The 25,661-nt window shown below is 36.9% G+C and overlaps 1 protein-coding gene across 1 annotated transcript in view; it reads left to right on the top strand.

Moving 5' to 3' along the window:
* The window catches only part of LOC150102167 (uncharacterized), a 66,966-nt gene that overhangs the window by 25,663 nt on the left and 15,642 nt on the right, over window positions 1-25,661 (top strand). The window contains exon 2 of the mRNA XM_090399504.1: window positions 19,781-19,898. Coding sequence (XP_090255630.1) covers window positions 19,781-19,898 — 118 coding nt within the window. The remainder of the gene's footprint in view (window positions 1-19,780; window positions 19,899-25,661) is intronic.

The following is a 25,661-nucleotide window of genomic DNA, read 5'->3' as shown; positions in this document are numbered from 1 at the left end:
ATATGAAATTTAATTTTATCCTGCATAAATAGTAATCACTTCCAATTTCAAATCCTCTGTACACTCTTGTGTCCTGCACCAGGGAGAAAACATCACTATCAACAATAACATAGTCAATGAGACTTTTCTTATTCCTAGCCTCTTCTCTCCATGTGAATTTGTGCACATTTTTATGTTGGAACATGGTGTTAGTAATAACCAGTCCATGTCCTGAGCAGAAATACAACAGATATTTGCCATTGTTATTAGCTTTGCTCTTTTCTCCAAATTTTCCCAAAATATTTTTTTGTATGTCTCACAATCATTTCCTATTCTGCTATTTAGATCCCCAACAAGGACCAACTTTTCCTTTTTCATTGTGTCAGTTGCTTTTTCTAAAGCCTCAAAAAATTCCTCCACTTCTACCTTAGTAGAACCTTCTGTGGGACCATAGGCACAAATAAGTCTCATTGTCCAGTTCCCCATTCTCATATTTGCCCACATTACTCTACTTGAGACTGACTGCCATTCAAGAAGATTAGCCTCGTATTTTGTGTTGAATACTATGGCTACTCCTTCTATTCCTTGATTGTCATTGCCTGAATATAACATTTTGTATTTATTGCTCAGAAAGATCTCACCAGTTTTGGTCTTTTTTGTTTCAGTCACCCCTATTATGTCGATCTGGTACTTATCTAATTCCTCAGCTAGCTCCATTTCTTTGCCATTCAGGCTTCTTACATTGATAGTACCGATCTTTAACTCTAGTTATGTTGAGTTGGGGTTTGTTTTCAGATTTGTTCCAGTAGCTGACTTATCGCTGCTGTTCGCCCTGGTTCCCTGGCGAAAACAACGGGGGCCTTGTTTAACCGGGCGACACCCCAGCCGGCATGAAATTTTGTCATGTTGTACCATCATTTTTTATTTTGGTTTAACCAATAAGAATACAATTTGGACGGCTAAATCCCAAATTACCAGCCCATCCTCATTCGTTCAGTGTCCAAGTAGATACTCAACAGGATGCACCACGAGAAGGTGAGGATTGGACATTAGGTCAGAAGCCCTGGTCGGTTCTCTGCATTCCTTTTAAAGGCTATGTGGAGGTCTCCTCTCAGTTATACAGCTTTAACCCTTAAGCACCCTAGGCAAACAAAGTTTATTTTTTTTACAATATTCACATGGGACTTAACCTAAGTAAAAATTCGATATAATATGCTTTGGAATATTTAGTTTGACTTCCACTGATCCAAATTAATTCATTTACCTGGACTTATAAGAAAATTACTGATTTGACAATTTTAATGTAAAATAAATAAACAATAGCAATACACTTAAAGCGAATTAAAAATAATACAAAACAATGATAAATAAAATATTATGTTTTCAGTTTTAATTAAATTTGTAAGTAAGGAGGAATTCACAAGAGATTGACCAAAAATCGCTCCACGATCGACGGGTTGAACATCCCTCCAGTAGGCTAACCGTGCGGACACCCCCTCTGTTATTCATTATCTATATGGATGACATTATTAAGGAAAGTGGTATTAAACCTAATAGCACAATTGGAAATGTTAATGTCAGCTCTTTGCTTCATGCAGATGATACTATACAATGCAAGATTCCCTGACTAAATTGAATAACTGTTTAATGGATATGGTTTTAATGTCAGCAATAACAAGACAAACACAATGAAAATAAGCACACATTGAAAATATCAATTGCATTGTGAATGGCGATCCTATAGAAAAAGTAAAACATTTCAGCTACTTATGCACAATCTTTAGTGAAGATTATTATTATTATTACCCCAAGATCTCATGGAATCAAAGACTCATCTAGGAAGTCCTTTATCATACACAAAGCTCATCATATCATGCCTTAAACACACTCAAATTCTCTGCACATGCCACACTCTCAGGCAAGATATTCCAATCATTCACAACTTTGCATGCAAGAAAACCTGCTTCTCACCCCTCCCCCATGACCACACCCTCCTTATACAGTTTCCAGGGATGACTTCTGGTTCTCCCCTGATCTCCCACTATTTTCTATAGAACCTCATCAACACTGATCCTGTAACAACCCCTTACTAACTCGTCTCTATCATATCTCCCCTCTTCCTCCTATCCGCTAGACCAGCGCTACCCAAACTGTGGGCCGCGGCCCCCCTTGGGGGCCGTAGGTTTTGTTGAGGGGGCCGTGAAATAATGAAAACAAATTTAAAGTGTTTTAAGAGACTAAGTAGATTTTTTTTTTTAAAAGAAACGTATTTAACTTTTATTATTTATTATTTCTTTTTTGTTATTTTTTATATTTTAATGCAAAAATTCACACATTGGTGTTGGTTCACAAACTTTGCTTCCTGCATATTTCGGCGCTTAATGAATATTAGTAAATATTGTTTATTCTTATGTTTAATTTCAAAGCAGTGGTTAATTGTATTTACTTCGAAAGCTCTCCAGGCAAGCTCCAAATCTTCCTGTCCCTTTCATCACACGTTCGTAATCAGGGACTGTTGATATTGACTTTATATACATATCAAAACTCGTTTTATATTATCACTGTCATCCGAGCTAGTGTTCTGTTACCAATAAAAGTTTCGCATATACTTCACACATGAAAAAAAGCTTAAACAAGTTCATGTGGGGAGATAGTAACTCGCTTGCAGTGGTAAACAACACCCCCTCCCTAACAACTACTATACTGCAGAGGCAATAAAAACAAGTACTTTTATTATGCCAGTGAGTAAGGTATGAGGAGTCTGTGTAATATATTTCTCAACAAATAGTGAAATTAGAGACAACTGGGATAAAAACACACTAATTAATGAATCACATGCCCCCTCATACAGAAACTATGCTGTATAGACTGAAACAAAACCATATGTTGCATGGGCAAACACAGTATCTAACTAAAAACTATTGTTATTAATTAGATGTGTGTGAGTTCGATTTCCCAAGGCAGCAATAAAATTCAACCGAACGTATTAAAATTCGTATAAGTGTTAAAACTAAGTAATATATATATATATATATATATATATATAATGAATGTTATGGCAGTTGCACATATGGAATTCGGTTGAAGAGAGTTAGCATTTCAACTCAATTGTCAGCTATGCTTTTATCTTTCGGTTGTGCGATCTTTTGTTAATACTGCACCAATCATATGCACATTTTAATAACCTGCCTTTGCTGTCTGTTTCGCGTTAGGATTAATTACCTTAAAGGGAGAAAAGTCACAAAAGAGAAAAATGTTCCTGGTCCGGGGATTCCCTTATTCAGGTAATATTCACTAATTTCATGTTATCAGTCTGTGGTGCCAGTATCAGTAAGTGGTGATATTATTTGATCTATTCTACGTTAAAAAATTTAACCCTGAGATGGATAAGTGGCTGATATAAAATAAAAAAAAATTCCTGTGAACAATCAGAAGAAGCAGAAACAGACTCAAAAAAAAAAAAAATATGGACAGTATTTCATATTTTACCAGAACAGCCCACATCGTCTTCAGAACCAAACGGTAAGAGGCAAAAAATGTAATACATGCATTTGATTTTTGCAATATTCACTGTGTATGTTTTGTATTAAATATAAATACAATAAATATAATAATAATATATCTCTCTATTACGATGTTTTTTCGAGGGGGGCCGTGAAATATTTTAATTTTTGCAAAGGGGGCCCTGACATCCAGAAGTTTGGGAAGCACTGCAATAGACTATAAATTGCATCTTGTCAATCTTTTCTCATATTCAACATTCAGAGGTCAGAAACTACCTTAGTCTCTTCTGAACCATATTCAGCATATTTGTGCCTTTGAAAGCCAGATGACCAAATCTAGGCACTGTAGTTTATGTGTTGCTTAATCAAAGCCTTATACAATGGAACAAGAATCTCTCTGCTTCTACAAGTCAGTGTCTTCTGCTTCTTTCCCAGAAGTTTTTGTTGTCTTCACAATTTTGGCAGTGTGTCTCCTAAATTTCAGATCATTATCCACTATCACCCCAAGATCTCTTATTTCCTCCACCTCCAGCAATATATCCCCACCAAGCATGAATTCTACAAGCATGAAGGCCACCAGTGGCGGCCGATACATAAAGCACTGCGACACTGCAGCACCCCCAAGGAAAAAATGAAAAATTTAAATTTTGTTTGTGTTTGTAAATAATAACAATGCTTACATTATATAAATGCAATACACATGTTAAAGGTTACAGCTTATGTTTTGACAGTGATTGAATAGTTAATAATTGGAATTGTTTAATTAACTCTTTAGATTAAGAAACAAATACACTGCTATCTGACGCAGTGGCGATATTATCACGTTTGACCAATCGCAGCCAGTTCTGCTGATATTCGCTTGCGCTTGCATGTTACAAGTCATTCCGACACTGCGTTATTGTATGCTTGTGCATGTTATTTCTGTGAGATACAAAACCTTTATTATTGGTGCGTGTTCGTGGTGAGGGTGAACTATTTTTTGTAAATCTTATTTTATTTTGTTAAAATAACATATAATTATTTATTTATTATAGATGCAAGGCTGAATTATGACGAGTGTCACTGCTGAAAATATGAAAAGTTCAATTATCGTTACATGAAACAAATACACTGCGATCTAATGCAGTGTTCGAATTATCGCATTTGGCCAAATACAGTCATCTCGCCGATATTCGGTTGTGATTGCATGTTATAAGTCATTCCGACACTGTTCAAACGAGCAGTGTATCGTATGCTTGCGCATGTTATTTCTGTGAGATATGAAACTTTTATTATCGGTGTTTGTTTGTGGTGAGGGTGAAATATTTTTAATAAAGCAATTTTTTAATATGTAAATTTATTTATTAATAAATAGGTTACTGATTAAGAAAAAAAGAAAATTATTATTTTTTTTATTTTGTATATGTAGCACTCGCACTTAAAATTTTCACCAACCGCCACTGAAGGCCACAACATCTTTTCTACTCTTCATAGTTCGTCCCAACTTTACTTCATCTGAAAACAACTGATTATCTCCATCCAAATATTTGCCAAAATGATTAACATATAAGTTAAACAGTAATGACCCTAAAACAGACCCCTGAGGTACACCACTAGTGACTTTCCTTTTCCGGGTTATTGCCTCCCCATACACAACTTGCTGATACATATCAGATAGCCAGTCTCCGATCCAATGCACTAATCTAATATTCAACACTATCTGCTCTAGTTTCACTGTTAACTTATCATGCAGTAATCTATCAAAAGCCTTTGCAAAATATAAGTATATTATTGTGTATCCCTCTTCTCTATCCAAGAAACCTGTCATCTTATTGCAATAAGTAAGTAGATTACTAAAACATGACCTCTCTAGCAAATCCACACTGTCCATCAAAGATAATACCATTGTTGTCAACCCAATTCTGGATCCTGGTTCTCACAAGCTTCTTTAACAACTTAACCACATCACCTAACCAGTGATGCACTCAGGATTTAATCTTGTGGGGGGGGGGGGGGAAGAGGGACTGCCGAGTTGAATAGACGATTTGAGATTACACACTACTCATTGCATACACCTATGACTGAGCATCACAGGTACCAATACATGATACTCCTGATCTTCTCTGGCCAGGCTCAGGCAAACAAAGTAGCACTTGGTCTGCCCAAGCACTACTTCATTCGCCTTGAGTTCACAGCGGCCATGATTCCCACCTTATGTGACCACTAAATTCATAAGTAGTATAGAAATACAAGACACGACACAACATAAATAAAAAAAACGAATTTTAATTAGGAAAAGATTTTTGGAAGTTTTTCTAGTGATTTTTTCTTTTTCCATGGGGGGGACAGCTCCTTGGCCCCCCAGGTTGCACCACTGCACCTGACACACAGATAAGTTTATAATTTGATGCTTGAGTTCTATCTCCTCTCTTCTCCATATGTCAAGGCAGATGTCAACTCCCTGGCACACTACTTCAGAATATGTGGTGATATATTATCAAGTCCCACAGTCTTATTAACATCAAGTTTGCTCAACTCCCCATACACATCTTGCTCACTTAGTCTCTCATCACCAGCATCAACTGCTCTCAATCTCTCCATGAAGTCACATTCACAAGAATGAAAGACCTTTATGAACTGCGCATTAAGTATCTCCACTATATCTTCTGCAACAGATGCCCTTATACCATTTTCTCCAATCAATGTCATCCTTCCATAAGCATTTTTTTTTTTGCTGGCTACATATCAAAAGAACTCCCTAGGATTCTTTTTTGCTTCATTAGCTAACTGCTGTACCTCACTTTTGCTACCCTTACCAGCCAAGTCACCTGCCTTGCCTGGTCTTTGTAATCCTCATGGAATTAGTTATTACCACTCCTCTTATGCTATCTCATCAATGCCCTTTTTCTCTGTATCGCATGCTTAATCTCTTCATTCATCCATTTCACACCTACCATATTTAGCCTTCTTACCCTTGGAATACATTTGGACACTGCCTCTACTAGATCGTTCTTGAATATCAACCAAGGTGCATTGATCTCCTTTCCAGCCAATTCCTCATTCCCAAAGCCGGTGCTAGGGTCTTTGTCGCCCGCATGCAATTTCTATCTAAACGACCCTTTAACGATCCACGCGTATGTGGTTCTTTTACAATAATAAAAACTTAAATTATTTGAAATTTCTTAAATAAATTTTGACAGAACAGCCACACATTGGTTCGCTAAATGTAATGAACCGGGTGTGTTGACTAGGCAGGATAATCGTTAAAAACCCGAATATTCAAAAAATTCTCAAAAGTTAAAGCAAATTTTGACAAAGCCACTTCACTTTAATTGTTGAATATAATGATACAGGGATTATAACCTTCTCACAGACCCGAATTGCTAACAAAAGTAAAATGAATTTTAATTAAAGTTAAAATTTATTTGAACTAGAGTTTAAAAAATTCTTGCATTTTACAAGTTACTAAATTCTTAGTGACTTGTAAAATTTTTTAAATAATTTTTATATGTGGAACTATCTTTTAGGAAAATAAAAGAAACTCAAGATAGATGAGAAAATAAGAAATGAATTCAGAAATAATTAGAACATTTAATATAAGTATTCAAAAAATAACATCTTTACAGAATAACAGAAAATAAATTAAATTACATAAATATACTTGAAATTTTTTAAATTTAAATTTTAGGGTTTTTGATTTCATATTCACAAAATTAGAAATGTCTTAACGTCTAATTCCGCACATATATAATTTTCAATAGCAATTAACGCCAAACTAACAAGCCATACTTGTTCTTAAGTAGGTTTTAATCAATTTCCACTTGGAAAAGGAACGTTCACCACTCGCTAAAATAATACTTGCTCGCTTTAAGAATACTATTAACCTTACCTAACAGGTAAGGTTAATAGTATTCTTAAAGCAATTGAAAAGTTAGGGAAAGATAAATTATTGGACACAATAAAATTAAGAATATTGAAACGGTTTTGAATATTTAAATTATCCTTCCGAAAAATATCCCAGAAAGCACAGAACTCGACAATAAAGACGTCATACGTCTTGATCGTCGCCGTCCTCCAAGAGTCTCTAAATCGTCACAATTTTTTCATAAATCTTCGTTATCAATTTGTAGTAATCTATACAAGAAATTGAAATTATCATGATATGTTTTTAGTTGTTCAAAACGTTCTATTAAAACACATTGTAACATCTAGAAGTGTATAAAACATATTCACTCTAAATTTATCTTCTGGTGATTGTGGCGTTTCGTCATGATGCTCATAGTCAAATTGTCGTCTCTTCTTTCGTTGTTGAACTTCCGTACCAGTTTTAAATTCTTGTTCTCCATCCACCTCTTCACTCAGTTCTTTTGCCGTTTTTAGAACTTCTTTAAAATTTGTATCTGATCGATACTCTTGTAAGAATATTTTTAAGTTTTCGATAGATTCTAAAGCAAGTGTAATGTTCATATTTTTGTCTTGAAGCATTTTCTTCACAGGGTTTATTCTGTTAAGTAAATCACCAAGTTATAAGAGAGGAAATAAATTTGTAGTCCTTTATTTTAGTACATAATGTTTGTGCTTCATGCTGAGTTTCTTTATTAAAATTTTCATTATTTAAAATTTCAAAAAGCACATCATAAATTTCCCTTAACTGATATTGTAAAGGGCTGATTGCATTAATTTTACTTTCCCATCGCGTTTCTTATGGCTGTTTCAATGCTACTTTTTTTACGAACTTTAAAATGATTGCCCAACCTTTGTAAGAGAATGAAAAGAAATTTTATATTTCTTGAATAATTGCAAAGAAACTAATTGCATCTGCATCATTAATGATTAAATTTAGAGTATGAGCAGCATATGGCATGTAAAAAGCTTGAGGATGTTTGTTCAAAAGCAAATTTTGGAGCCCATATTTTTTCCCTTTCATATTTGCCCCATTGTCATACCCTTGACCTTGCATGTCTTCAATGGTAATGTTCCATTATTGTTGCACATAAACCACGTCCTGTGGAATCTGATATATCTGCAAAACCTAAAACGTTTTCCCTGATCTTTGCAATTCCATTGTCACAGGAAACAAAGTGAATAATAATGGTCATTTGTTCTGTTTTACTTGCATCAGGTGTGCAGTCTAAAATTATGGAATAATATTTAGATTTTCGAATTGATAATAAAATTGTATCCCTGATTGCGTTACTTAAAGTTTCCAATATTTCATTTTGACCGTCTTTACTCAAACAGTATACTCTGTTGTTTCTTTCTAGGAAAATCAACATGATTTTCCATAGATCAAACTTTGCAAACAGTTTGACTAATTTTTAAAAAATTGCCGTTATTCCTTTCATATAATTTATCAGATGATCCACGAAAAGCTAAATTTTGGCTACCAGTGAATTTTATCATTTCAATCAAGCATTGTAAAACACTCGTCCAATATTTCTTTTCCATTTCATATATGCTTTGAGTCTGGCAATCAATAGTAGTTTTGTTTTTTAAATTTTTATCAACTTCCTTCCATTTTAAGAATATTTTCATGTGAGTTAAACTAGTCTCATGTCTATGCAAAGTTGTACTTACATTTCTCCAATCGTTATAACCTTCTACAAGACAACTTGATTCACTAGGTACGAAATGTTTGCAACAAAAGCAAAAAAAAAACAGAATTTAAAGTTTCGGAATAAATGAGCCATGTTCTTGGCACTAGCTCCCCGTTTTCCATATATAATACGTGTCACCAAATTTACGACCATATGTATCTCTGGGATATATTATATTTTTCTTTTGAACAGGCACCATTTCAGTTAAAACAACTCGTAATTTTTCATCAATATTTCCCCATTCACCTGGATCGTCTAAATTTACAGAGACTAACAATGTGTTAGTTTCATGGTCAAATACAACTAAATCTTCTCCTGTTTTTCACTTAAATCATGCGTCTTGTTATCTTGTTCAATAGTTGCAATAGTACTTTCATGCAAACTGGATGATGTGCACGGTTCTTCAACTCTGATTTCTGATGTATCGAGTTGGTTACAATCTGCATCAGAATATTTTAATATTTTAACAAATTTATTAAGAGTCCCAGTTCGTTTCTACACCTAAAAACCTTTCACCATTCACTTTAGATAGACTGCAGCAGACACGACAATCTGCAGGCAAGCATTTAGCCTGCTCTCGCTGTAAAATTGTAAACAGCCAGCTGATCAAAGAGGCGGCAACATACAATTTTTTAAAATTTTTATTCGGTGTATCTGACATTATTTATTTTAATATTGATCATTCTAAGAATTTTTTGTTTTTATGATAAAAATTTTTTTCTTAAAAATGAACTTATGAACCGTGTCCTGGTGGAGGTGCCTCCTTTGTAGCCTCGCCTGCATGCCTGCTTCTGCTGGCCTGCTCATTCCATGTTACACCTGCAAGCAGTCTCCTTAGCTTCTCATAATCACCAGCCTTCTAGTTCCACATGCACCCTTTCCTCACACTGTTGGCAACCACCCAAGTAATCACTTCAATGACTCTCGCCAAATGGAGGGTGATATGACAACTCATTTATAATAGCCCCCTCTGATGAGATGATGAAATCCTTGGCTCTCATTCTTCATGTCCTCCATTACATACTGCCTGAGGTGTTTGTGCCACAAAAACTCAGTCATTTTCTTTACTTCCAGTTGTTATCTATCTCATCACCCCAGTGGGTGATGAGATAGATAACAATATCTATATTGCCATAATTGAAATCATCCATAATGATCACCTTTTTCCTATTTATTTGGATAATTTCATTATACATTTCATAGTCACTACCATCCACATTACCAGGTCTATAACAACATCCAACACTGTTTCCTTCTTGCATCCTTATGTTGTATGGACATAACTCTTTTTCTATTATCAATAGCACTCTCCCTCCCTTTTTACCTTTTCTATCCTCACAAGACACATCATGCCCTTCCATCTCTATTGCTGTCAGGATGTCATCCTCATTCAGCCATGTCTCACTCATTCCAACAATTTTGGGTGAACTCGATTAATGCAATCATTTCATCTTCCTTGTTTCTTACTTCTAGTATTTGCATACAAGCACAGCAACTCATTCCTGAATCTATAGCTAGTTCCAATGATACCAGTCATTTGAAGTGATTTCTCCATGCTTAACTCAAGCCATTTCCCTTTCTGCTTATTCATTTTAGAACCCTCTTCAAATACAACTGCTTCCTCTTGATCCCTTCCTTTCCAGTCTACACATGCATTCATATTCTCTTGGAGCTTTCTCATGCTGTGTTCCCCTGTCCACCCTAAGCTTCCCCATTTCCCTCTCTGTCTAGCACACCCATTCTCTCATTCTTTATACTCATTCCGCTTACTTCTTCAATCTCTCCTGCTCTTCTACATTGCTTCCCACTTGATCAAATTCATTCTCTGTACTTACTTCTCTACACCTTCCAGCAGCAGTCTCTCCAAGTGACTCACACCAAAACCACTCAAATGAAGTCCATCACTCTTATACAGTTTACTTCATCCTTAAAACTCATTCAACGCATTAATTGTAAATTAAGATGGTAAATTAAATATGGAAATATACAACAGAATCAACAAAGCTGGTATGGTAGGAAGTCAACTGAATAAATTTATATGGAATAAGAGAGAAATTAGTCAAAACACTAAATTAGCTGTATACAAAACAGTATTCAAACCAATTTTAACTTATGGATCTGAGAGATGGGTTAGAAATAAAACACTTGACTAAAGACTAGAAACCGCAGATATGCGAGTCCTGAGAAAGATTAGGGGCGTTAACAGATGGCATCAATGGCAATATCATATTAAAAACGAGGCTATTAGGAAAGAACCTGGCATTGTTAGCAACCAGGAATGTGTTAGCAGAGCTAATCTCAGGTGGTATGGTCATCACTTAAACAGAATGGGAGAGGAAAGATTTACAAAATAAGTGTTCTTTGCCAATTTGGTAGGAGGAAGATATAGGTGGTTTGATACAGTAAAAAGTGACTTAGAAGACAGAAATATAATATCTGATAATGTTGGAGTCTTGATAGTTAACAGATTGATTTGGAGGAAAATTGTAAATAGGAAGTTAGTAATGATGTAAGTTTTTCATGTAGTACTATCATATCATATCTTTATGGCATTCCACGTAAACTTATCAGGGCAATCAAGACACCCTACCAGGGATATCAAGCCATAGTACTAGTTAATGCAGACAAAACACAGTTTTCACCACAGGAGTCCTACAGGAAGATACTCTGGCCCCATATCTCTCCATCATAGTGATTGACTATATTTTTAAATTAATGGAAGTTAAATCTGGAATCCTTATCAAAGATCCATATATACAGATGCGCCTTGAAGACACATGCTTTGCAGATGATATAGCCCTCATTGACTCCAACATTACAGATGCCCAAAATCCACTTGAACAGCCTTGGGAAAACCACAGAAAGATTTGAACTAAAAATAAACTCCCAAAAAACAAAGATATTACAACATCAAATAGATGGACACATCTATATAAATCAAAATGATCACCTTGAAGAAATAGAGGACTTTGTATACCTTGGATCACACATCTCAGATTCCTTAACAGCCATTAAAACAAGAAAACAGAAAGCACTGCAGTTCCACAGAGAAGTCTTAATAAAGTATGGAAGTCGAGACTCATCTCAAAGGAGACGAAGATTCATCTTTATAAGTGCACCAGCCAGTCTATCTTTCTGTATGGCTCCCAGACCTGGAACATTTCAACAAAAGCAGCAACCAATATTATAAAAGCTTTGGAACTACTTGTCTAAGAAATATCTTGGATTACTCCTGGGAAGACCACATTCCCAGCTCTACTATGCTAGATGATTCAAAGAAACCAAATAAAATAGCTCGGCCACCAACTCAGACATCTACCCTCTGTGCCCTTTGATGCTCTGGTCCTCTACAACCCTACAGATGGAAAAAGAAAAAAGAGGCAGACCCTGAACTCCAAATTGGAAATACATCAGCAGTATTCTCCCTGTTTTTCTCCAACTCTCTGCATCAGAGATCCATCAATTAGCATATGACAGAGAAGTCTGGTTTTCCTTCATGTCATAACAACCTCCAAGTCCTATCTTAGTGTACACAGACTACTTATTTGTTTTGATTGGTTTCCCTATTTATAATTGTAAAATTATAAATAAATGATGATGATGCCTATCATATCCTATACACTCCTCGAGGGTACATGTCAGGAATTTGATGATGATGATATAATATATATATATATGTACACGAGGGTGGTCTGAAAAGTTTTTGTCCTCGACCATAGATGGCAACGAAATTCTTTTGAAATGACTATAGACATTTCAAAGGAACGTGTAAGATATGCATTCTTCATGCAAAATATTGCATTTTTGATCTGCTGTGAGTAAGTTTGTGCAAGATGAGTGCCACGCTTGCTCACAGCAGATCAAAAATGCACTTGCATGAAAATCTCTGAACAGTGTTTGGAGCATTTTAACAAGAAGAAAACTGATTTTATGCCAAAGAAGACCAAGTCAGTTCCACTGGCAGGAAAGGTCATGGTATCCATGTTTTGGGATCCAAAAGGCATTTTGTTTATTAATTATCTTGAAAAGGGTAAAACAATAACCAGAGAATATTATTCCAATCTTTTAACCAGACTAGACAAAAAAAGTTCTTTGGTGCTGAACACCCAGCTTCTGTCCACTGTTTTGACTGCTGTTTGGATTCTGGTGTGTAATGGTGAATCCAAGTCTCATCCATAGTAATAAATCAATGCACAAAATCAGTTTTATTCTCATTAAAATGCTCCAAACTCTGTTCAGAGATTTTCATGTAAGAATGATTTTGACCTATATTGTTTAACCTTTATATCAATGACATTGCCAGTGGATTGCAAGGGGATATTCAGTTGTTTGTGGATGATGTGAAGCTGGGAAGGATTATTAGTAATAGTGCAGATGTGGTAGCCCTGCAAGAGGATTTGAATAAGCTAGATAGATGGGCAAATGAATGGGGTATCAGTTTAATGCAGCAAAATGTAAGGTCTTGAGGTTTGGGAAACATCGATGGGATGCTGCATTCTCTATGGGAGGAGTTATACTGGAGGAAGTAGGGGAGATAAGAGATCTGAGTTTGATGATTGATAGAAACCTGAAATTTAGGGGACATATTGCAAAGGTGGCGAAGGTAACACAGAGGATTGCTGCAATTATGAGAAGGACACTGACCTGAAGAGATAAAACAGTTATCATTCAGTTATATAAGTCTCTGATCAGACCACACTTAGACTATTATTCTCAGATTTGGTCCCCAGGATTTGAAGGGGATAAATTAATTGTGGAAAGGGTACAAAGACGGATGACAAAGATGGTTTCAGGACTGTACAGTTTTGGTTATGAGGATGGCTGAGGGAATGTGGACTGCAGAGTTTGGTGGATAGAAAAAGGAGAGGTGATATGATTGAGACTTTTAAACTGCTGAGAGGTGGTTACAGGGTTGACACTGGGGAGTTCTTTCGCTTGGTTGAACAGCGGGAAGGAGTGATGACAAGAGGCCATCCCTAGAAGTTATGAAAGGAAACTGTGAGCAAGAGGGTGAGGAGTGGTTTCTTTGCATGGAGGGTGGTTGAACCGTGGAATGCATTGCCTGATGGAGTGGTGAAAGCGAGAACGGTCAATGAGATTAAGGAGTGGAATGATAGACTTTGTGTTTCTTATGGGGGGGGGGACCTCACCTCGATGAGTCTTGACATACTTTATGTTCGTAGGAAGGACCTCCCACAATGTCTTTTGACTCCATGGAGGCCTGAATAATAATAATAATCTGCTATGAGCAAGCATGGCATTTGTGCAAACCTTGCTCACAGCAGATCAGAAACGCAGTACTTTGCATGAAGAATGCAATATATCCTACATGTTCTTTTGAAATACCTGTAGTCATTTCAAAAGAATTTCATTGCCATGTATGGTCGAGGACAAGCACTTTTTTAGACTCCTCATTTATGAAAAATATTTATGAAAAATCAATGTACTCAATTCATAATTTGTAATTATGAAAGAGTAATTGTATACTGAATTATTGCAGTGATAAAAAAAAATGTAACAATTCGGTTTCACTATATATATGTAAATAGGATGTATAAAACTGTGATATTTAAAAACATCCCAGAATTAAAGCATATATTTATCACTTCAAATAAATTTATCAGTATATCAGCTAGACTTGCATCACTCATCAGTATATATATTTGTGTAAATAATGAATTTACTTGGAACTGTATGGTTGTACTTTTTTTTTATACGATTATTACCTATGAAAGATTGGTACATTTGTACCATGGATGGACAGAGATTTTTTTTTTTTTCAATTATATATATATATATATATATATATATATATATATATATATTGTAATTTTTTATTTATTATTATTATTCAGGTGGGCTTATAAATCGAGATGGTGTTCTCTGGCTGACTCCAATGTGTCAGGCTGCTTGGATATCTGGGCGAACACCAAAGCAATGGCAGACAGGCATAATAATACCAGTGTTCAAGAAGGGAGACCAGAAGGATTGCATTAACTATCGTAGCATCTCTCTGCTCAGCCTGCCTGGGAAAGTGTATGCTATGTGCTTGGAAAGACAGTGCAGGAGCATAGTTGAGTCAAAGTTCCAGGAAGAACAATGTGGCTTTCATCCTGGTAGAAGCACAACTGACCAAATGTTCACTTTAAGGCAAGTCTTTGAGAAATTTTGGGAATATGCCAAGAATGTCTACACGTTTTGTGGACTTGGAGAAGGCATATGACCAGGTTCCTCGGGATAAGCTTTGGCAAGTAGTACAGGAGTATGGAGTGGATGGCCAACTATTAGCTGCAATCAAGTCCCTGTATGAATGCCCAGAGTTTTGTGTCAGGGTACACAGCACAAAGTCTGAACCTTTCACAGTCTCCGTTGGCCTCTGCCAAGGGTGTGTTCTGTCACCCCTCCTTTTCATAATATTTATGGACTGGATTGATAGGCACAGCCGAGGCAGTGAGTGTGTCAGAATTGGAAGATGGCATTGGACGTCTGCTTTTTGCAGATGACCTAGTTCTGTTTAGCTCTTTCACAGATGACCTCCAGCGGACCCTGGATAGGTTTGTAGCTGTTTGTGCAGATGCTGGAATGAAGATCAGTGTGGCCAAAACTGAAACATTTGTGGTCTCAAGACAACCATCCCAGTGCACTCTACATGTAAGTGGAGTCCCAATGAGGCAGGTGAAGAAGTTTAAATACCTTGGGTCCATATTCACGAATGATGGAAAATGGGACGTAGAGCTAGATACTTGAATTGGCTTAGCAAGCTCAATGTTGCGGGAGCTTGGCCGTTCGGTAGTACTGAAATGGGAGTTAAGCCAGAAGGAAGAGCTGGCTGTCTTCAATACAGTCTGTCTCCATCCTCGCCTATGGTCATGAGAGTTAGGTAATGACCGAAAGAATGCGGACACGAATCCAAGCGGCTGAAATGAGGTTCCTTCGAGGGGTTACGGGGCTGACAAGACTCGACAGAGTCAGAAGCTCTGCAATTCGAGAAACCCTCAATATTCAAATGCTGCTTCTCCGTGTTGAGAGATCACAGTTACACTGGTACGGGCACCTGGTCAGAATGCCACAAGAGAGGCTCCCTCAGCAAGCCCTCTTTGCCAAGCCAGAGGGTAGGAGGCCACGTGGAAGGCCAAGGACTCGCTGGATAGATTTTATCCAAAACCTTGGGTGGACACGTTTGGGAATCCCACCTGAGCTTGGTGGCAGATGATCGTGACCATTGGAAGTTCCTCTTGCAGCTGTTGTCCCCACAACCCAATTAGGAAAGGTGGGCCTTGAAGATGTATGTATGTATATATTATTATTCAGACCTCCACAGATTCAAAAGACTCATTGCAGGAGGTCCTTCCTAGGAAACACAAATTCTATCATACCACTCCTTAAACTCATTGACTGTTCTTGCACTCACCACTCTATCAGGCAATGATTGCCACGGTTCAACCACTCTCCATGCAAAGAAACCACTCCTCATCAATCCCAGACTCACGGATGGCCCCTTGTCATCACTCCTTCCCGCTGTTCAACCAAGCGAAAGAACTCCCCAGTGTCAAACCTGCAACTACCTCTCAGTTTAAAAGTCTCAATCATATCACCTCTCTTTCTTATATCCACCAAACTCTGCAGTCTACATTCCGTCAGCCAATCCTTACAACTAACATTGTACAGTCCTGAAACCATCTTTGTTATCTGCCTCTGTACCCTTTCCACAGTTAATTTATCCCGTTCAAATCTTGGGACCATATCTGAGAACAATAATCTAAGTGTCTGATCAGAGTCTTATACAGTGGAATGATAACTCTTTTATCTCTGCAGGTCAGCATCCTCATTATTGCAGCAATCTCCTGTGTTACCTTCACCACCTTTGCAATATGTCCCTTGAATTTATATCAGTCATCAATTCCAGACTTCCCCTACTTCCTCAAGTAGTAACCCCCCCCCCCAATAGACTATGCAGTGTTCCTTCGATGTGTCCCAAACCTCAAGACCTTAACATTTTGATGCATTTAACCGACAACCCCATTCATCTGCCTATCTGTCTTGCTTATTCAAATCCTCTTGCAGGGCTACCACATCTGCACTATTACTAATAACTCTTCCCAGTTTCACATCATCTGCAAACAACTGAATATCACCCTGCAGTCCACTGACAATGTCATTGATATAAAGGTTAAACAATATAGGTCAGAGTACTGAGCCCTGTGGGACCCAACTTATAACTTCTGCCTCCTTGAAACTGCTCCACCATCACAACTCTCTGATACCTATCAGACAGCCAATCCTGAATTTAGTTGACCAACCTGACATTCAAACCCATGTGCTGCAACTTAGATATCAGTTTATCATGTGGCACCTTGTCAAATACCTTTGCTAAATCCAAGAAAATGGCAGTATATGTCTTTCCCTTATCTACTGCTCATGTAACTTTATTATAAAAGGCTAGCATATTACTGAAACAAGAGCACTCCTTAACAAATCCATGTTGACTCTCACAGATAACATTATCTTCATCTGCCCAAATCTGTATATGGTCCTTCACTAATTTCTCAAAGATCTTAACAACTACTGATGACACACAAACTGGCCTATTAGACACTTCCAGTCTGCTACTGCTCTTGTGCAATGCCGCTATCTTACCTTCCTTCCATTCCCTGGGCACCTTTCCCATGGCCAGACTTTCATTGAACACCCAGGTCAAAGGAGCTGTCGATTCTTTAGCACAATCTCTCAAAACTCATGTGAAATACCATCTAGTCCCACAGCTTTACTGACATCCAGAGTACTTAGTATTTGGAATAAACTCTCCTCCTGTACCTCTAAACCTCGAACCTGCCATATCCCTCTGGTATTAAAATTTATTCCTCTAGGATGAAATACTCTAATAAATTGTTTATTGAACAATTCCACTATGTCCTCTGCATCAGTCACTCTATTCCCATTTTTATCCCATAATGTCATTCTTCCACAATCATTTCTCCTCCTACTGGTCACACAGCTAAAAAATTCCCTAGGATTTTCTCTGGATCTTAGGGCCAACTCATATTCCAGTTTCACCTTCCTTACCATATTAGTCACTCTCCTGGCCTGTGTCTTATATTCTTCATGCATCTGCTTTTCCCCTGTCTCCTTATATCTCTTCCATAGCCCCTTTTCATTTGTAGTTCCTGTTTGATATTGTCTGTCAAGCACTTTACACCAAATTGTGTTTCTCTTCTTCACTCGTGGAATACAGCTTACTACTGCTGCTAACAAATATTCCTTCACAATTTCCCAAGCACTAATGATATCTTACACTTCCAATTCCTCCCTCCATGGAGCTGTCCCAAGTTGATATCTAAGACTATTATAATCATCCACCTTATAATTCCACATACGTTCCCTTTGCTTTGATACTCCTGCATGTCTGTTCATCTTCCAAGTCAAAACCACATGGTCACTTTCTCCAACTGGTAGGAGAGATGTCATCTCAGTTATTATCAACTCTTCTGATGCTATGACAAAATCCAAAACTCTTGAACCTCTTGTTCCCTCTATTACATGTTGCCTAAGACATCCGTCCCTCAAGAATTCTAGAAATTCCATTCCCTTATTGCTACATGCATCTTCCTCTCCCCAATTTATACTGTAGTTAAAATCTCCCATAACAATCATTCTTCTTGCACTTGCAAAGCTCAACTGTCTAAACATCTCCTGGTCCCAATCCCCTGCTCCTTGGTTTGTAGCAACACCCCACTAAATATCCTGTCTTGCCCACCTCTGCCTCACCCCATATGCTTTCAAAATCATTAGTGTCACTGCCTTCCAAAGCCTCCACTCTTAGAGGACATAAGTCGTCGCTTATCATAAGCAGTACTCCACCACCAGGCTTTCCCTTCGTATCCTGCCGAAAAATGCTGTACCTGCTACTTCTATTCCTGTTATTATATCCTCTTCTGTCAACATCTCAGTCATCCCAATAATCTTTTGATATGCTGATGCTATCAGCACCACCAATTCCTCTCCTTTATTCCAAATACTCCTGGCATTAGTATAAAGCATAAAAATGCCACTGTTTCTATACCTAACATTATCCCCCTCTAGACTCCAGTGGGCTCAGCGTTACCTGACATCCCCCTTCTCCCAAGTACCCATTCCCACAAGAGGCTACCTCTTATTATTACACTGTCTGGACACCCTGTTCTAGAGACCAAACATAGAACTTTTTCAGCCACATCAGGCCTGCAATAAGCAGGATGTGGTGTCTCAAACTGGGTGATGAAAGTCAAGCATTAGAGACAGATGGTAAGAGGTCAGAGGGGTTGATGGAGTTTGGAGAGTGGTAGAGAGAATATGAAAATGACAGGTTGGTTAGGCAAAGAAATTTCGCACCAAAGCAGATCAAACACTAGGGATTCAAGGATGTGCAGTTTGTGGCATGGTATGTTCGGTTCTGATGTATGCATAAGTGCCGCCCTTGTGGTGGAAAGAGCACCTAAAGACAATCCGAAGCATGGATGCTTGGGATTGTCTTTAGCTGCTCTTTTTTGAAAAAGTTTGACAAAGTGTGAACTGAAACATATATTATTTAGCTTCTATAACTGTAAATTATTAAAAATATTACTATATATTTATAAAAAAAAGTAATGTTCTCTACAATTTGTACTGTACAGAAAATATAATAATATGTTTAATTGTTTATATTTAAATATACTCTGTATGATATTAAAAATATTATTCTCTTAGATGAGTGAACCAGAAGACGCTATAGAGGCTGAGCTTCTTAAAGTTGTACCAACCCTGAAAAGCAAGCTAACAAAAGAGGAATTTACAAATTTAAAGAATTATGTGAAGTCAAAGAACAGTTAGTACTCTTAATTATTAAAATTAAAATTTAATAGCTAGGCAACTAAATTAATCATGTTTCATGCATAATAAATTCCTTCAAGATATTTTTAAGTTGAAAGCAGACATTTCTTCAGGTTTAACCATAGGCATATAGGCAAATCAATACCACATTGTATTGATATTTTTCATTATTTTGGAAAGGTATAATCAAAAGAGGCATTATATTTCTTAAGAGATGATTTTACTTTCACTTTGCTCAGTGAATACTGCAAGAATTGCTAGCTAATTTTACTAGTGATCAAATAAAAAGCAGATTTCAAATTGTTGAAGTCTGGCTACAACATTCTTAAATGTCTGTAATGCCAGAGATATTTTTCTAATATTTTTTTTATTTTTCAGTGCCACTATTAAACTCATTCAGTTTTTTATTATTATTATTATTCAGGCCTCCATGGAGTCAAAAGACTCATCGTGGGAGGTCCTTCCTAAGAAACACAAAGTCTATCAAGAATCATCGAGGGGAGGCCCCCCCCCCCTAAGAAACACAGTCTATCATACCACTCCTTAACCTCATTGACCGTTCTCGCTCTCACCACTCCATCAGGCAATGCATTCTATGGTTCAACCACCCTCCATGCAAAGAAACCACTCCTCACCCTCTTGCTCACATTTTCCTTTCATAACTTCCAGGGATGGCCTCTTGTTCTCACTCCTTCCTGCTGTTCAATCAAGCGAAAGAACTCCCCAGTGTCAACCCTGTAACCACCTCTCAACAGTTTAAAAGTCTCAATCATATCACCTCTCCTTCTTCACATTCCCTCAGCCGATCCTCATAACCAGAATTGTACAGTCCTGAAACCATCTTAGTTATCCACCTTTGTACCCTTTCCACAGTTAATTTATCCCCTTCAAATCTTGGGGACTAAATCTGAGAACAATAGTGCAAGTGTGGTCTGGTCAGAGTCTTATACAACGAAATGATAACTGTTTTATCTCTGCAGGTCAGCGTCCTTCTCATTATTGCAGCAATCCTCTGTGTTACCTTCACCACCTTTGCAATATGTCCCTTAAATTTCAGGTTTCTATCAATCATCAACCCCAGATCTCTTGTCTCCCCTACTTCCTCAGTATAACTCCTCCCATTGAGTATGCAGTGTTCCATCAATGTTTCCCAAACATCAAGACCTTACATTTTGCTGCATTAAACTGATACCCCATTCATTTGCCCATCTATCTAACTTATTCAAATCCTCTTGCAGGGCTGCTGCATCTGCACTATTACTAATGATCCTTCCCAGCTTCACATCATCCACAAACAACTGAATATCCCCTTGCAATCCACTGAAATGTCATTCATATAAAGGTTAAACAATATAGGTCCCAGTACTGAGCCCTGTGGGACCCCACTTGTAACCCTCTGCTTCCTTGAAACTGCTCCACCATACACAACTCTCTGATACCTATTGGACAGCCAATCCTGAATCCAATTGACCAATCTGACATCCAGATCCATGTTTTACTTGACAGTCTCATATGAATGATTTTTAGTGTGATGAGTTTTGTTTTTAATCTAAATCTCAGCTTCCTATGTTAAGTTAGTTTTAATGCTATATACTTTCAGGTGATTTTAACTAATTCCTCATTTGAGATTCTATAGTTGCAGAATTTCTTCCTGTATACATAACTGCTGAATAATAAAGTATCAAGAGATCCATTCTATTAAGAAAGTTTTGTTGTGCAGCATAGAACAGAACATTAGTAAAGCAAATTGTGGGTCACATATAATTGTCAGCAAATGAGGGTCTGCATACAATCAAAGGTTGTTGCATTAGGCACAGAAGTATTAGTTTTAGTATAACTGTAGCATCCCTAGTACGCTTATAGATGCCATGCTAACACTGACATTAGGATTTATCCTCAAATCTTTGTCATTCTGTTACACTCAACTATGGAATAAACCTTATTATAATGTAAATCTTTTAATGAGTGCTGTAATACTGCATTTCCAGTGATCTGGTAACACTTGATCTCTTGGTGGCTGCTTAATCTCTTTAGCAGAACTAAGCTGAACATAAATGTCTTTAAAAACATACTATCGATGTTCAGCTCATTTAATAAGCATTTGTGTTCAGTTCAGTATGGCTAATTATTACTATAGTTTGTCTAAGAAATATGTAAGGTTTATAATAAAACTGCACTAAAGAAACTGCATTCACTGCATTCATTGTCTATGTAAGAAAAAAGAAAATTTATTAATTTGAAACAGGATCACTTGTTTTATGATGTTATATTCATGCCTGGGGAAATTTGTCATAAAGCATATGATAGCAAGTATTATTAGAGATATCTAGAATGAATATCTACAGAATAGCTTGTGGATTTTATAATATGTTTAGTTCATTTATCCAGTGTCGCTATGAGAAATCTAAATTTAATACATGTTTTTTGTGTTCTTTGCCTAATTTTCTTTTTAACTTGTAGATATGATTTTCATAATAGTACCTAAGCATATTTAATTACAGTTCATATGGGCATAAATTCTAGCATACATCATTAGTAACAAGATATACTTCGGTAACATAGTGTGCAGTTTTTTTTTCCCCATAGAAAATTAACATTAAAAAAAAATTCAATATTAGTGTTAAAATAATTAATTAGGCATGTTGGTTATTGGGACACAAGCTGACACTGTCAGTAAAGCCGTAAACTGTCTCTGTGATGAAAAATGAAAAAAAATGTCTTATAAATAAATGAATAGTTCTAAAATATACGTAATTATGACATATATAGCTACTATATAATACACCACTGAGAAGACACACACCTCTTTTAATCTTCAGCCAAGTAAAAATCCTTACCATGAATTTGTGCCATGCGGAAACAAATAAGAATTGTTTATTATTGTTATTATTTTTAATATACTGCGTTTTAACATCAGTAAAATATCAATTGATAATTCTTGTTGTATAGTAATGCAAGTTATTTTGTGTACTTGAAGAATTTGTTCAAAATATGTTTGCAAATGACTCGTCTCTCAGATAGGCATTACATTTTTGCAGAATATGAAGTCACATCAGATAATGGCAGTGATGCGGAGGACTCTGACATGCAGAAATAAAGAGGTTGTGATGCCTTCATATAGGCATTGATCAGGCCTCACATGGATTATTGTGCACAGATTTGGTTCCCCGGTTTTCATAGTGATGAGGATATGTTGGAAAGGGTCCAGAGAAGATTCACAAAGGGGATCAGTGGTCCTTGGAACATGGAGCATGAGGACAGATTGAGAGAATGTAGGTTGCAAAGCCTTGTGAATAGGAGGAAGAGGGGAAATATGATTGAGGTACATAACTTAGTGAGGGGGGGAGGGGTGTTATCAGGTTGACATGAAAGATATTTAGGGCCTCTACTATTAATGGCTCACACAAAAAGTTAAGCAAGTTTGAGTGTGGTTAGTAGTTGGAAGGGTTTCAATCGTTTGATGCTGTTGGCGCACTCTCCCTCGATGAGTCTTTGGACCACCTGGAGGTGTCACATAATGATAATAATATTTTTCATAGAATGGGAGGGGGGGGGGGGAATAGATAGAATAAGAGGTCATTGCTAGAAACTGTATAAAGAGGATGTGAGCAGTAGGTTCTTTGCATGGAGAGAGTGAGTTGGTGAGTGGAGTGAGTTGGTGAGTGGAATGCATTGCCTGAGTGTGTTGTGAATGTAGACACATTGAATCAGTTTAAGACATGGTGGGATGAGCACTGTGTGCAATAGTGTGTACCTTCCATGATGAGGCTTGGACTCCATGAAGGCCAGGTGTTAATAATAATAAACACACAGCATTAATTTTGTGTCATATGGTGTCTTTGTGTGTGTGTGGGGGGGGGGGTAATAAAAAAAGTCCAGATGCCATCTGATAGTTTAGAGGGAAAAACAACTTAAAAAAAAAAAATACCGGTATGGCTATTTTCCTGTTCAAAAATTCTCGCATTCTTTCTTCAAAAATAAATAAATAACAAGGCTGAGTCTGAAAAGAAACTGGCTCTTCATGCTAAAGACAATTCACAAGAATTTTATCGATATGCTTAGATATAATAGTCCACAACTGTATCAGAATCACAATGGAGATCATTGTGATGATATCAGGATTGTGGAATACTGATTATGCAGACAGATTGAGAATTTGCAGACAGGAGCAAACAGGAGAAAGAGGGGTGATATGATTGTGACTTACAAGCTTCTGAAAGGATCATACAGGATTTCAATTGATGGAATTTTTCAATTTATGGAGGGTGGGGAAAGGACAAGAGGATGAATGAATGCCGCTAAGAAGGGGGTAAGAGTTAGATTGTTCTCTCATAGGATGGTGCATGATTGGAATGGATTGCCATTGGATGTTGTGAGTGCAATATGTGATCTTCTTTAATAATAATAATTATATGCACATATTATTATATGCTTAATAATAATAATAAATTATATACACATGTACAGGTATCCCTCGATGTTATCGCATATATCAAAATTGCATTAATCAAATCTAATAATCAATGGTAAAAATTACAATTCGTCCATGATCGATTAAAAAAAAAAAAAAAAAAAAAATCAGCTAACGCCTTTTTATTCCCTATACGGGGAGTAGGCGAGGCCATTTAGCCCTATCTAACTTTTGGAGACTGAGTGGGCAGTTCAATCTCCACTGGTACCAATCAGAGATAGATGGCCCAAGGCTATCACTAATTAAGTGGTACTCAGTGAAGAGAGACGGCTCAAATGTGCCGCCATCTCGTGGTCCCTAACCCTAACACAATATATTTAATGTCTGAAATAATGTGGGTTCTACGGTCGATTTTCTTGAGTTTACAGGACGAAAAACCCAAGTTTCCGGGAGGAAAAACCTGCTTGCCCGTGTCAGAGATCAACTAACTCGGGAACCGGTCGAAAAAAGGCTTAGAAAAATTTCCTCTAGTCACCGACTAGACTCGAAACCAAGTCTTCCTTCGTGCGACCAAGTACCGTGGTTGGCAAACGCCACATCCACTGAGCTACACAGGCTCTATTTGTATTAATAATTGCATTAATGATTTTTTATATTTGATTATTGTTTTATTTGATTATTGTATTAATAATTCGTTTTATATAGTACTCTTTTAGGAGAGATAAAAAATGAATGCAAAGTAAATGCTTAATAAATGCTTATACCTACATTATTTACTGAAATTTTTTTTATGAAAAGAAGTTATCATGAGTCGTTTGAACAGTTTTAGGTTTTTTCTTAGCGGCATAAATTCTACGATAACAAGCAAAATGACTCTCCAGACCTTGGCAAACAAGCAATGAAACATAAAGAAAAAACACTGTAAATATAATACATGATGGGAAAAATTAAGTGGATATTGAATCCAACATTATTTCACAGCCGAACACAGAAACTACAAGAGTTTCAGTTCGGCAGATGCAAGCATAAGCAACCTTATGAGCAAATCGTAGTAAAGGTGGAATAAGCTCAAGATCACTTTCCTTAGTATTTTCCATAAATGTAAAGCACATCTCCTAGAGGACATGTATGATAAATAAGCCTTTGGCTTTCTATTTCAGTAATACATGATGGTTTATTTATTTTGAGTTACAATCTAGAAATTATTGAACAAAAAAAAAAAAAAACCCATACTATACTCCTCGGAGGTCGCTGTATCTCTCAGATACAATTTACTGTCAAATATCACAAACCTTTACTTAACATGTGTTAAACCAAAACTGACAGCAAAAAACAGTGTGGAATATC

Source organism: Typopeltis vanoorti, chromosome 10 (genome assembly GCF_054136105.1).
Source record: "Typopeltis vanoorti isolate ZY-2024b chromosome 10, IOZ_Tvanoo_1.0, whole genome shotgun sequence".
Classification (NCBI taxonomy): domain Eukaryota; kingdom Metazoa; phylum Arthropoda; class Arachnida; order Uropygi; family Thelyphonidae; genus Typopeltis; species Typopeltis vanoorti.
Note: the sequence above shows the minus strand (reverse complement) of the source record. Positions and strands in the feature narration are given on the sequence as shown.